Raw genomic sequence first — 15,050 nt, 5'->3', positions numbered from 1 at the left:
TATTATAATGTTCTTTTTTAAAACATATGTTTTTATTGATTTCAGAGAGGAAGGGAGAGGGAGAGAGAGAAACATCAATGAGAGAATCATTGATTGGCTGCCTCCTGCACGCCCCCTACTGGGGATCCAGCTTGCAACATGGGTGTGTGCCCTGATGGGGAATTGAACCGTGACCTCTTGGTTCATGGGTTGACGCTCAATCACTGAGCCACACTGGCCGGGCTATCATTTTCTTATTTAAATGTTCACAGTGAGAATGGGTATATGTCCCAAAGTCCTCCAGAGTTTCACTCCTCAGTCAAGCTGTTGAAGGATGTGTATGATTTGCAAAGATTCAGATTTCAATTTAAAACCTAGAACTCGAAACGTGTTCCCGAAAATGGTATTATTTCCAATGGAGACTTTTGCAATGCAGGTAGTGAGAATACAATGCTCCAATTTCTTATAAGTTATTATCTCGCCACCAACGTTTGTCCTATCAATGGATAGTTATGGGTGTGCAATATTTATTTCAACCCTGCTTCTAATGTATAACAGGAACATTGCATGTGGAAAGAAATAATACACAAAAGCTAATAACAGTAACTTGCTTTCCGTTGAAAACTCAAGGAATCGGATGTCTGGCTTAGTAATCTCGGATGAGCAGGAAATAATGCTGGATGGAAAGGCAAACCAAGACAGCCAGGGCAGTGTCTAACTAGATCAGCTCCGGAGGAAGACCATGTGACTCCCTCTAAGTGATTTCCTTTCTTCTAGCTCCCAGCTCCGCACCTTTCAGTTAGAAACAATCACTGCATCCACCTGACAGAGCGGCGAGACCTAATGAGAGGCCGTACGCAGTGCTTCGACGAGCGCGTTCGGTGGGGAACACTATTCAACGTTAGCTGTCATTACCATCAGTCACAAATCAATGCCAGTGCGTAGAAGAAAGGCTCTTCCCTCCCCATTAGGAGCAGTGTTTGTAATAAAACCCCAAGTGTCACCGGTTATGAAAAAGCCTGGTGATTGGCTGTTGACTCGTGTGTCTAGAGCAGGTTCGCTGGGCCACTCCGTCACCTTGTGGTATTCAGTGGCGTCTTATTCAGTGGAGCTGTTTGGACCTCACTTAGGGTGTGGGCAGGTCTACTGCAGAACCATAACACAGATGCACCGGCGTCCGTGGACTTTTCTGAAGGCACGACGTGCAGGGACGATGCGGAGGCGTCTAACGGACAAGGCCCTCCCAAGCTTCCAGTGGTTTTCCTGACCCATCTGCTGGCACAGGCTTCAGACGTGCTTTGCCTGAGATGCGTGTCTGACGAGCAGCCAAGTGACCATTTCAATTGCACTAGAGTTGACTTTAAAGTCATGTGTCGCGTAAATAACATGAATTTCATTTGTTGCAGCCCCTCACACCTCAGGGCAGGGGATCAGCAGGGTGGGGGTGGGGAGGGCGTGGAGAGGTGGCTTGTCCAGCCGATTCTTGGCTCAAAGTGCCAAAAACAGCATTTGGGGGTTCTGTCTAGACAACCATGAGACAGAGGTGGTTTTTCATTTTTTGGTTTTGGTGGCAAAGCTCGTGACCTGAATCCCCCTAGTCTTTGAAGGAGAGAATTCCAAAGGTGAGGGATTTGGGGTCAGCCAGTCAGGATCCTGTAGAGCAGTGGTTCTCAACCTTCCTAATGCCACAACCCTTTAACACAGGTCCCCATGTTGTGGTGACCCCCCAACCATAAAATTATTTTCGTTGCTACTTCATAACTGTAATGTGGCTACTGTTATGAATCGTAATGTAAGTAACTGATATGCAGGATGTATTTTCATTGTTACACATTGAACATAATTAAAGCATAGTGATTAATCACAAAAACAGTATGTAATTATATATGTGTTTTCCGATGGTCTTAGGCGACCCCTGTGAAAGGGTCATTCGACCCCCAAAGGGGTTGCGACCCACAGGTTGAGAACCGCTGCTGTAGAGGCTCCAATTTCCTGATGGAGGGATATGTGTCCTGGTCCCCACAGGAGCCCTGGATCTGGGGTCCCTGTTTCTCCGGGGTGGGTCCTCAGAGGGCTCACCTGGACTCAGACCTTGTGTTCCTTCTCTTCCGCAGGTTCCTGGGCAGACCGCTCCCCTCTACACGAAGCGGCGAGTCAAGGCCGCCTCCTGGCTCTGCAGACACTCCTGTCACAGGTGAACTGTCCCATATGCTTAACGCCGGCCCGGGCCATGAGCGGAAAACATGAATCCCCCAAGTCATCAGCTCGAAAACGCTAACACCGCTTCGGAAATTTCATTAGCCTTTTTAGTTGAACTCACCAAGCGGTCAAGTCTGGTTTCTCGTCTATTGGAAACCTCTTTATAAATATGTTGGCGTCTGATCTTAAGTCTTAGCATTTCCGATGTCCTGCGCAGTGTATTTGTTGATTGATAGACACACGTATGTAGGAAACCATTGGAATCGCGTGTTATTTATTAAGCGTGTTAAGTATCCTTCACTCTATAATGTGTGCAGCTTATTCAGTTCAGCCTAAAATATCCAAGAGAGGCTCATCAGACCAGCCACCTGGACCAGTGGTCGGCAAACTGCGGCTCGGCAAACTGCGGCTCCTGAGCCACATGCGGCTCTTCGGCCCCTTGAGTGTGGCTCTTCCACAAAATACTGACTTCTGCGCATGGGCCATGAAGTTTCAATCGCACTGTACATGCGCACCCGCACGTGGTATTTTGTGGAAGAGCCACACTCAAGGGGCCTAAGAGCCGCATGTGGCTCGCGAGCTGCAGTTTGCCGACCACGGGCCTAGACCCTTCATGGTAGCTTGTGATGCATTGTGGGGAACTGTCTGTGAGAGCGAGGGACCGGTCATTCCCACCTGCCTGCCCATCCCTCACCAGAGGGAAGATGGAAACCACAGGGGCTTTGCTGAAACAGCAGGTGCTCTGGCTCAGCCTGTGGGTTTTTAAAAGTTGCCGGTGGCGTGCAGCAAAAAAGAGAAAAACTATTTGCCAACACGACTCCAACGGGCACCCCGGCCAGGCAGCCACTGCCCCGTGTCTCCCAGGATTGAGGAGAGGCGCTTTCTCCCAGGGCCACCAGGGAGGAGAGCAGTGTCTGTCGCCCAGGGTGAGGGCACCTGGGGCTGGGGACCTGGATGAAAGGCTGGCACTGAAGGTGAACCCCAACGTCTCTGGCCCCCACTGTCTCTCGTCTGTGAAGGGAAGAGTTAGGGCGAGAAGCCCCCTTGGGCCCGGCCACTTCTCTGATAACCGTGTGATTCTTTTGTTTGCTCATCACATCATGAAAACAACCTGCAAAACGGCCAGGCATGTCTAAAGGGGACCCCTGAAGGGTCACGCAGTTCTCAGAGAGAGGAGCAACCTGAGGGGATTTCATAACACGCATGTCATACCCGCCGACAGCCCAGCCAGGCCGAGCCAGAGGCTGCACCACAGTCCTGCGTGATGGGAGTCTCCCCTTCCCGAGGCTTCCATCGTCCGGTCCCTGGTGTGTGGCAGTGGGCAATCAATCCCTTCTCCAAGTCTGACGGCTGGCCAGCCACCTGGAAATCTTGGAAAGGATCATCTAAGGCAGCGGTTCTCAACCTGCAGTCGCGACCCCTTTGCGGGTCGAACCACCCTTTCACAGGGGTCGCCTAAGACCATCGGAAAACACATATATAATTACATATTGTTTTTGTGATTAACCACTATGCTTTAATGATGTTCAATTTGTAACATTGAAATTGGGGGTCACCACAACATGAGGAACTGTATTAAAGGGTCGTGGCATTAGGAAGGTTGAGAACCACTAATCTAAGGGATCTTAAAAATTGCCACTTGCCAGTCACGAAGATTGAGGGTGATGATTTTCTTGCCTCCGATTTAAGATTCCTCATGACCCTCTGGCATTTCAGACCGTGGGGATCTGCAGTCCGTTACGGGGATCTGCAGTCCATTACAGGGATCTGCAGTCCGTTACGGGGATCTGCAGTCCGTTTTGGGGATCTGGCCCAGAAAAGTCTCCTCAGGATGGTGCTTAGTGTGATGGTCAACAGACAACGAATCACCACCCACAGCAAGAAGGCAAAGGATCGCAAATCCTGGTCAAACCTAATTACGTTGGTCTGATATCTTTAGTTTAATTAGAATGGCAGTTTTAGGCGTGTTCCGTTGTGATTGAATAATCAAATCAAACCTTTCCTCTGTGCTGGGCACTGTAACAGTAATTGCTCTCCCTGCGCCAGCTCATTTAATCTCCATTAATTTAGAGGCTAATGGACTCATCTGAATGAAAGCCATCACTGCCTATGTGTCAAGGATTCCAAGCCAAGCCTGACTCGGTAGTCAAGGCCACTCCCCACCAGCATAGAACCTGCTCAGACCTACTTCCTGACAAAACTTCACAAAGCAAGGGATCCAGCCTATACCCAGTCTCCAGTTCTACAAAACAAAACAAAAAAACCAGTAGCAACCCAAGCAAGTCCTAACGAGAAAGAAAAACGTTACGTAGCCAAATGTCAATAATACTTTCAGAATCTATTGAGCACAAGACTTAAAGCCGCACTGGGTCTGGGTGGGGTGGGGTCACAATTACAGGGCGCAGGTGTCTTGTCCACTGAGCGACTCCATGGCATTCGAACTGGCCTTTCTGGCCACACACACCTGACTTGCCTGACATCCCTTGACCTTTTGTATCCCTCTTTAGTGACAACTGTAGAGATGACTTTACAGAACTTTTTCTCACCTTCCAACATTATTCACGTCACATTTAGGGTTATAACGTAAACGCGGTCACCATAGACCATGTCACCCCATTGCACGAAGCCTGCCTCGGCGATCACGTGGCCTGTGCCCGGACTCTTCTGGAAGCTGGAGCCAATGTAAGTCCCTGTTCAGTGTTCACATCTACCAGGTACTCAAATCAAGAAAAGTTCTCACTCTGCCTCCCTTTCCTTGTTGGTGATTTTCAAAGGAAACAGAATACAAATAAAGCTCTCCAGCTGCCCAGCCTTCTCTCATTTGCACTAGAAGAAGGAAACCCAATCATTGCAAAAGCGGGGTGCATCCTATGGAGTACTCTGTAGGCTGTTCCCTGCTTTCGTGGTTCTCAATAGGAATAGATGAACTTCTTTGTGCCCATAATGTTTGCCCATCTTTTGGATGATTTTCTTTAAAAAAAAAATATATATATATATATATATTTCAGAGATGAGGGGAGAGGGGGAGAGGGATAGAAACATCAATGATGACAGAGAATCATTGATTGGCTGTCTCCTGCATACCCCAAACTGGGGATTGAGCCTGCAACCTGGGCATGTGCCCTGACTGGGAATCAAACCCTGACCACCTGGTTCACAGGTTGACTCTCAACCACTGAGCCACACCTGCTGAGTTGGATGATTTTCTTTAGATAAATCCTCAGAAATTTTATTTTCAATTTAAACTGCTCCCGGCAAAGTGGCTTTGGCTTCATTTTCATCAATCACTGTTACACTTGTTGATTTTTTTACCTGTTGAAATGTACCTAACCATTAAATTCATTTTTGTGCATTTGACCCTTGAGTATGTATTTTTTCATCATTTTTATTGTAGGTTCATTTCTATGAATTATCTACCATATCCTCTTTTTATGTATCTCTTGAAGTTGTAAAACTTTCCTTATCCATGTGTCTGAGCTAAATATCCTTTGTCCTATTTAACACACAAGTTCCCAATTATTTTTGTGAGCAGGTCACCACACCTTTAAACATGCCTGAGCGTCAATCACGTGTGATCCTCCGAATCTCACTCTGAGATTTTGGTTCGGTTTAGGTCAATGCAATCACAATAGATGGCGTGACGCCGTTATTCAACGCCTGCTCCCAGGGCAGCCCGTGCTGTGCGGAACTTCTGCTGGAGTATGGAGCCAAGCCACAGCTGGAGTCCTGCCTGCCTTCCCCCACACACGAGGCCGCCAGCAAAGGTCAGCTCCGGGGGAGTGACAAGGGCAGCAGTCCCTGCAGCCACCTGCGCGGTTGCAATGACCTTTCCGTGAATAACAGGCTGGAGCCGTGGGCACAGGTGCGTGGGGGGATGGGCCTCAAGGATAACAGGTCTCTCCTTTGTGTCTGCAGGTCACCATGAATGTCTACAGACCCTGATATCCTGGGGCATAGATGTTGACCAAGACATTCCTCACTTGGGAACTCCACTGTATGTAGCTTGTATGTCACAGCAATTCCACTGCATCCGGAAGCTTCTTTACGCTGGTAATGACCTTTAAAACATCTTCCATTCCATCCATACCCACAAGTAATTATACAGCTCTTATTTCTTTTTCTTTAAAAAAAAAAGTATTGATTGATTTGAGAGAGAAGAGAGATTTGTTGTTCCACCAATTTATGCATTCATTGGTTGAATCTTGTATGTGCCCTCATCAGGGATGGAACCCTCAACCTTGACATATTGGGGTGAAGCTCTAAGCAACTGATGAGCTACTCGGCCAGGGCTCCACTTGTTTCTCTACATGAACTACTTTAAAAATTATATCTCATTTAAAAAATGTTCTTATTCTAAGCTTCTCACACATCAGTCTATAGCCTATAAACAAGAACCTCATTCTTTCTTAAATCTTTATTGTTGAAAGTATTACATATGTCCCCTTTTTCCCCTCATTGACCCCCTCCAACCCCAACCCCGCCCTCCCACCCCAGGCCCTCACCACGCTACTGTCTGTGTCCATGGTTCATGCACATATGCATACAAGGTCTTGGGTCGATCACCTCCCACCACCCCACCCGCCTTCCCTCCGAGATCCCTCACTCTGTTCCATGCAAGACGTCATTCCTGATAACTCCACTTCACCTCAAAGCTCCAAACCCTCTACTTACAAAGTCAAAGGTCATAGCATTCAGATCTTCAAGTTTGAATGTAATGTTGCTCAATACGAATATATCTGGGAAGAAAATGATCAAAAAAATTCTAGGGATAGTTAACTGCTTCATCACCTTACCCCTCACCAACCCTAACTCCCTCATGGTCCTAGACCTCATCGTCTCACTTACCTCTGTCTACTTAATGTGAAGAGACGTGCTGCCCACTTACTTGAAGCAAACCAGGTCCTTGAGGTTCAGTACAGCCCCTCAGAAACTTCTCCTGACCTTGGGACCAGGGCTGGGAGCTTGGTTAAGTTATGGCTTCTCTCTTTTTCCATCCTCTCTTCCCTCTAGTACAGTGCTTCTCATGGCAGGTGCTTAAATATACTCAAAATGAGTAAATAAGTTTCTGTGTCTTTTTTTGTTCCCTAGAGGCCTGGTGCACAAGATTCGTGCACTTGGGGCGGGGGGTGGGGGATCCCTTAGCCCGGTCTTCTCCCTCTCGCAGCCTGAGAGGGGAGAGCTGGCCAAAGCCAGCAGTCAGACATCCTTAGCGCTGCCATGGAGGCAGGAGAGGCTCTGCCACTGCCGCTGAGCTCACCAGCTGTGAGCCCGGCACAGGGCTTCTGGTTGAGCAGCGCTCCCCCTGTGGGAGTGCACTGACCATCAGGGGGCAGCTCCTGTATTGAGCGTGTGCCCCCTGGTGATCAGTGTACATCATAGCGACCGGTCATTCTGCAGTTTGGTCAATTTGCATATAAGCCTTTTATTATATAGGATGGCAATCGTTTGGCCTCTGATACATCCTGACAGATCTTTGGTGACCCCTTACTGTTTCTCACAGTATCTTCGCTAAATTACCCATTTCCAGCAAGCAGTCTCCATCTATTCCACTCCCTTTACTAATAAGACTCTTAAACGCAAGTTCTGCTAATAATTGTTGGCAGATTGATATTTCCTGGCTGTGTCTCCCGTAAGTTTACATAACCAGGAGAGTGTGTTCTTCATTACCTTTCTTTTCTTTGCTAGGAATGTGTTCTTTCCATTGGACATTTTATGGGGAGAAGAATTCTGAGAGGTGCGGGTAGTAATTAGGATGGAGCGCCACTCTCAGGCTCTGTTCTCTCCTAACGGACACACCCAGCAGAGTGCACGCTCCCTTGATGGAGATTTTGTTATGCAGTTTCCCCACTAAGCATTTCCATTAGGTTAAAATGTTGAAAACAATTACATGGATTGCAACTTGAGCGTAGCAGGAGGGCCACCCCCTCCTTAGAGTGCCCTGCTTCTTACAAACAGGAGTTTGACAGGCAGGACCAGGAAGTCGAGTTGAAAGGACTAATGCGTTTTCATCGATACATTTCTCGGTGTTGTAACCATGTATATGCTGGAAAATGGGATTCTTCTCATTTCCACATTAAATAGCATTTTGCCATCAGTCATGCATTCAGCAGCTGCCACTAAGATAAAAGGCAATGCAGTAGGTGATTTAACACGGAAGTTATTTTTAAATGTAAGCATTTGGGAAAAAATTGCATGCAGAAATAGAATGTGCCTTTTCATTGAACAGGCTCAGTGCCTGTGTGTCGTTATCGCCTTCAACTACACGAGTGAGAAGTGACAGGAACATCTATTTACATTTTACCTAAAGAGCGTGTGTCTCTGGAATCACGAGTTTTCCAAGAAACAAAAGAATTCTGTTGCCTTAAAATAAATGAAAAGAAGAAAAGCAATAAGCTCCTGAATACTCCTGAGAGCTATCAATCACGATGCAAATAGATATGTGTCAAACTAATTGTGCACTGTTTGTAATACATAGGGTAGCTAATATGATGAATGTTGGAACTGTTTAAAATTAAAAGTTCTTTTTGTTAGGTGATATTTTAACCATATAGAAGAATAGTAGACAATATAAAAAATATGTGCATTTTTCATCCAGATGTACCAAGTTTTAAGATTATGTATATGTGTATGTATATGTATATGTACATATGTATGTTTGTTTGTTGATGTGTAATGTTAACATAAAAACATTCAAACCTGTAAAGAATTTTGTGAGTTTATTTGAGCCAAACTGTTGCCCGGAAGCAGAATCTCAACGGATTGCGATAATGCTCCGGAGAATGGCGGCTTTTTCATCTATTTTTATACGTTCCAATCAAAGGAGGGGACGTAGGTGGGTTACAGGAAATCCATTGGTGATGGATTAGGGAGGAGGGAGAAAGCGAAGCGGGGAAACCTCTGGGATTGGATAGAAAGTGAAATGATGGACACATACTTAGGTGGGTGCAGGACAGTTAACAGTCAACAATTAACAGGATAACAGTAACAAGAAGGAATCTGTGGTCTCTGTCCTGCTGTCCAGGTACAATTAGGCTGTGCCCTAAGGGGTCTGGGAAAAGGGAAGTTACATGCTACCCAGACATTTCACAGGCATGTTATCTTAGATCAGTGGTTCTCAACCTTCTGGCCCTTTAAATACAGTTCCTCATGTTTGACCTCCAACCATAAAATTATTTTTGTTGCTACTTCATAGCTGTAATGTTGCTACTGTTATGAATCATAATGTAAATATCTGACATGCAGGATGGTCTTAGGCAACCCCTGTGAAAGGGTCGTTCGACCGCCAAAGGGGTCGCGACCCACAGGTTGAGAACCGCTGTTTTAGATGCAAAAAGACAGAGGCTCAGTTAAGGTAAAGATTGTCGGGGAAGATACCAGCCTAGGACATGACTACCCACCAGAACTGCTTGTAGTTAAAGTGTAAATTCAGACCATCCTTAGTGGTGACTTTAGGTCTTTGAGTTTGCAAGACCGCCATGCAGGCCTTCCCTGAGCTGGCCAGGTTAGCATGTGGCCCCTTTTGTCTATAGTATGTGTATGTATGTGTATGTGTGTGTGTGTTCATATATGTGTGTACATGTGCATGATACGTATACATGAGGCACTCAGTGCCAAGGGAGCTGAGGTCCTTTCTGCCACACCTTCCTCCCTGCGCTGAGGGGACGCTTAGAGCAATCGCTGTCTGTACCCATCACGGTCCCATATTTCCCCGTAGGCGCTGACGTGCAGAAAGGCAAATACTGGGACACGCCGCTCCACGCTGCTGCCCAGCAGTCCAGCACGGAGATCGTCCACCTGCTGCTGGAATTCGGGGCGGACATCAACGCCAAGAACATGGATCTGCTGCGGCCGGTGGACGTGGCCTCCTCCAGCAGCCTGGTGGAGAGAACGCTGCTTCAGCACGAAGGTAGGGGAGCGTGCGAGCGTCCCAACCACGGCATGCACCAAGCTCCTGCAGGGTGCGGCAACCAGCAGTACAGCAGATGGCCCCTGCGCCCCAGACACCGCCGGAATGATGTAAGCTAGACAGCCCTAACGTCTGCCGGGAGCAGGGACAGGTGAAACCAGAGGCCTCCCAGGGCGGGCAAAGCAATCACGGCGTGCGATTTGGAGCATTTTGTGGAAGTGAATACTTTTTAACTTAGGTTCTATCTGTGAAAGAGACAATCACAATGATCTTAATTTCCTTTTTTTTTTCCATCTGACCTAAACTTTGTTAGGTCAGATACTCCTTTGTTTAAGTTACATAGATTCGGTTTTGACCCTACCTAATATGCAGTTCTGCATCCTATCTGTGAATAAACACTTAGAGACTCGCCTCATATTATAGGGGCAGGCGCCTTCTGCAACGTGGGTAGAAACATGATCAGGACATATTTCCACACTTAAGACTTTAGTTCCAAAACGGAATCTCTCTGACACAGTAATTCAATTGGCTTTGGCTTAAGCAGTAAATCAAATTTGAGAAGAACAATTAAGAATTTCCTTCATCTGCAACGGCATGGATGGAACTGGAGAGCATTATGCTAAGTGAAATAAGCCAGTCAATGAAAGAAAAAATACCACATGATCTCACTCATTTATGGATAATAAAGACCATTATAAACTGATGAACAAAAATAGATACAGAGGCAGAGCAGCATCGAACAGACTGTCAAACTACGGCGGGAAGGCTGGGGAGGGTTGGGGGCCGGGAGGAGGCGAGTAAGAGATCAACCGAAGGAATTGTATGCATGCATATAGGCATAACCAATGGACATAAGACACTGGGGGGTAGGGGAGACCAGGGGAATGTCAAGGCAGGGGTGTGTGGAAGGAGACATAGGTAATACTCTTTGTAATACTTTAAGCAATAAAACAAAATTTTTTTAAAAAAGAATTTCCTCCTATAGTGCATGCCCTCCTTTGATCTGTATCTCCTTCAAAACGCAGAATTTGTTTCTGAGGTTTTATTTTTTAAAAACGTATTTTTATTGATTGCAGAGAGGAAGGGAGAGGGAGAGAGAGATAGAAACATCAATGATGAAAGAGAATCATGGATCGGCTGCCTCCTGCACACTCTCTACTGGGGATCGAGCCCCCAACCCTGGTATGTGCCCTGACCTGGAGTCAAACAATGACCTCCTGGTTCATAGGTTGATGCTCAATCACTGAGCCACGCCGGCTGAGCTGTTTCTAGCCCAAAGACTTCAATGTCTTAAAGGGTGTAGATGGGATATACCGCGATTCTAATGCAGTCTTATGAAGGCAGTGTAAATGCTCGTATGATTTCCCCAGTACAGGGGTCATCCTGCCAGTTTGCTACAAAGCACTGGAGATTTTTCTGGTTTGATTTCATGCATCTTGCAACATAAGAAAATCCGTGTTTTGCTTTCATGGACACACCCTGCTTGTCTCTTGCAGCCACGCCCAGCTCCCTCTGCCAGCTGTGCCGCCTCTGCATCAGACGCCGCATCGGACGGCCGCGCTTGCACCTCATCCCGCAGCTCCAGCTGCCCACGCTGCTGCAGAACTTCCTCCAGTACCGATAGACAGTAAAATCCGTCCCCGTGCTCAGACAATGCGAAGCTCCACGTCATCCGCACAGTGCATATTTCATATTAAAATGTGCTAACAATGGGGTAGAAGCAGGTAGGGCAACACCCAGGGAAGCAGGGAAGTATGGATTTTACCTGTAAGTGTACGAGTGGGTACTGTTGTTGTAGGTAGGCATTGCTTTTGTTTTTGGACATAGTATATTTTGAATATCTATATATTATTATTCCCAGAGACCCTTTTGTTGGCTTAGGAAAAGAAAAGAGTTCTCCGTTTTATGTTTTTTAGAGTGAAAAGGAAATCTGTGAACTATAAACAAAATTATTCTTTATATGGCGTATTTTAAAAGGTCTATAGTCTTCAGGTAATGCATTCACCTTTCTATTTTGGTCTGCAATGATTCCCTGTATTTTTTATATTCAGACAAACGATGAGTGTGGCTTAGAAAACAGCAGGGAGCCCAGCTGGTGTCACTCAGTGGTTTAGCATCGGCCCAGGAACCAAGTAGTTGCTGGTTCGATTCCCAGTCAGGGCTCATGCCTGGGTTTCAGGCCTGATCGCCAGCGGGGGTGTGCAGGGGGCAGCCCATCAGTGACTTCCTCTCTCATCATTGATGTTTCTATCTCTCTCTCCCTCTCCCTTCCTCTCTCACTAAAAATCAATAAAAATATATTTTCAAAAAAAAAAGAGCAGCTAATCCCTGCTTTGAAATAAAGAAGATTCGCTGGGGAACCACTGGGTGGCACATGCACTGTCATTACATGATCAGCTCGCAGAGAAAGAGGACGTCCCCGCTCCTGGCAGAGAGCTCCCTGGCCGCCTCCCCTTCCGTGGGCCTGGCCCAGAGACGGCTGGGACTGGAAGCTATCGCTGCCCCCACACCCTGAGGGTGAGGACATCGCACACCTGTTGGGCTATTTTAAGGCCTCCCCCTCCTCAAGGGCAGCCTCTGAAGGTCTCTCTCCAGCGCTTTCAGACACATCCCTCCAGCCTCCTCCCAGTTCAGGAATGGCCAGCACCTGGTTCTGGTGCTACCTGGACCGAGGGAAATGGACTTCCTGTCTGCTTGACAAAGAGGCCCTGCCCTGGCCACACCTCAGGGAGCAGGGCAGCCCAAGGCCTTAGAAAGTGGAAGATCAAAAGCTCCTTAAACTGTGGGGCGCCACTTAGCAAACTTAGAGACCTTAAAAAATGTACCCCTGGGATAGACCCCTGGTTAGTAGGGTGTTTCTAATTCTCCTTACCCAAGGCAAGGGTTCAGCACACTGGATTGCCGGGGGGCGTTGGATCCAAGAGGACATTCCTAAAACAGTGTCCTCTACAGGGTGAATCCCGTGTTTATCTTCTTCAACTGTGCTTGCATGCCATTTCCTGTCTTCTTACTTCTCTTGCTGACTTCCAGAGACCCCTGGGAAATAAACCATTATTGCATAAAATTCCAACGTCACGGCGATGGCGTTAAAAATCATTTGTTTGGAGTTTCAAAAATAGAAATAAGGCTGCAGCAAGTTTGGTAAAATAAGTTCCCTATGTGGCTAGAGACCTTTAAATGCATCTGTCTTACTGAAATCTCTGAAAACATTTATAATGTCCTCATAAGTGTTTTTATTGTAGAGTAACCTTGTTAAATACCATTAGGCACTAAAACTGCCTTTTAGTAAAAAAGATTCCGACTGTCCTTTTCCTGCGTCAGAGGTTCCCGCGAGCGTGGGAGGACCGCGCTCCCCTTCCTGGGTCTTGCCTCTCAGAGTCAGCACCACATGTTACCCTGAGCGTTGCCCTTCCCATCACGAATGCTGGCCCCTGTAACTCAGCTTGAGTGGCTGTCTTGTCAGAGAGCTGTCCTAATGTAAATATATCACATGTGTGTCCATGTATCCAAGTGTGATTAGTGTCCCCGGAATAAAACCTCTGTTTTTTCGGTTCTAATTCGTCTTTGATTTTGTCACGGGAGGCCCTGGAGAATGCGGTTCGGGGCACTGAGAGTGATGCATGGCGATGGGGAATGGCCCCTCCATGACTCAGCGAACAGTACAGTCCCCTGACATGCAGGCGCCTGGGGACACATTTGGGGGTGTTTGGGGTGTGTTTGGACGCACAGCAACCAGGAAGAACTGTGTAATGTGCACCCCATGCCGCCAGCAGCCCTGGCGTCGAAGCTGCTGGACTTGGCCCTCAGAGTCTGGTCAGGGTCATCATCTCCCTGGAAATGTGAGGGGCACCTGTCCTTTTAACTGCTCTCTATGCCCCCCCTTCCCCCCCCACCCCCCACACACACATACCCTGCAGCACCCGAGCGCCAATTAATTCCAGGGGCAGTAGTACCACCCAGCACGGAAGGGGAAAGGAAATGTCGTCCTCACTTGGCCATTTCCGCGGCAGCTCTCTCAGAGGAAGGCGGCGCTTCGCGTGGCAGGTCTCGATGATCATGCAACGCACATGCACTCTGCACAGGCCTGTTGCCTCAGCAGGAAATGACTCCTCGGGGGAAGGACTCAATGAGTCCTCAGCCACATGGTCTCGGTCGGGGAATGGAAGGCCGTGATTTCATACTCTGAGCAGCATTCTCCTTCGGACAAGCAGTGGAAAGTATTGCAGAGACTCTCACCACAATCCTCATCGAGTTGTGTCTGAGGAGGGACAATTACGTGACCAACCCACGCGTCTGCTTATTTTAGTAACAACGGGCTGGACTCTCACCCAGACCCTTCCCAGGCACCCGTGCTGGGTGAATGGTCTGCTGTGTCATCTGAAGAGCTTGCTTTTGGGTGGTCTGCCCGCATTTCTATGTTGCACGGTGCCCTGCAAATTATGTACCTGCTCCCGCTCTGCTGTGATGCTGTAACTCCCAGTAAATCTCATTCACCCATAAAAAACATGATGGGGGAGATGCTGGGTAACTCTTGAGCGTAGGCCTCTGGGGACTTTGTGCCTTCTGATTCCATCCCCTTGGCAGCCTGGCCCACCTGTGTGGGAGGAGCCTGGCCACCTGTGTGGGAGGAGCCTGGCCCACCTGTGGGGGAAGAGCCTGGCCCACCTGTGGGGGAGCCTGGCCACCTGTGGGGGAGGAGCCTGGCCACCTGTGGGGGAGGAGCCTGGCCACGTGTGGAGGAACCTGGATCTACCTCCAACTGACAGGTGTGTGAGCAAGGCCACCAGTAGCCCCTACAGCCTGAGCACCAGGCTGACACCAGGCGGGAAGAGCCGATGCTGCCCACCTCAGTGTGAGAACATAAGTTATGGTCAGTAAATCAAGCTGCTGAGTTTGGGGATGGTTCTGTTACAAGGCAATAGGTAATGATAACTACTTTTGACCCTCCTATCTCTCCTGCTCACTT

The 15,050-nt window shown here is 47.8% G+C and overlaps 1 protein-coding gene across 1 annotated transcript in view; it reads left to right on the top strand.

Moving 5' to 3' along the window:
- ASB5 (ankyrin repeat and SOCS box containing 5) overlaps window positions 1–13,639 on the top strand; it is a 38,809-nt gene extending 25,170 nt beyond the window's left edge. The window contains exons 2-7 of the mRNA XM_081084635.1: window positions 2,094–2,173; window positions 4,753–4,860; window positions 5,792–5,942; window positions 6,094–6,228; window positions 9,893–10,084; window positions 11,581–13,639. Of these exons, the coding sequence (XP_080940761.1) occupies window positions 6,186–6,228; window positions 9,893–10,084; window positions 11,581–11,708 (363 nt within the window). The 5' untranslated portion in view covers window positions 2,094–2,173; window positions 4,753–4,860; window positions 5,792–5,942; window positions 6,094–6,185 and the 3' untranslated portion in view covers window positions 11,709–13,639. The remainder of the gene's footprint in view (window positions 1–2,093; window positions 2,174–4,752; window positions 4,861–5,791; window positions 5,943–6,093; window positions 6,229–9,892; window positions 10,085–11,580) is intronic.
- Window positions 13,640–15,050: the final 1,411 nt, after the last annotated feature.

The sequence above is a fragment of the Myotis nattereri genome (genome assembly GCF_964212035.1).
Source record: "Myotis nattereri genome assembly, chromosome: 2".
In the NCBI taxonomy this organism is placed as follows: domain Eukaryota; kingdom Metazoa; phylum Chordata; class Mammalia; order Chiroptera; family Vespertilionidae; genus Myotis; species Myotis nattereri.
This window is presented reverse-complemented; position numbering and strand designations above follow the sequence as displayed.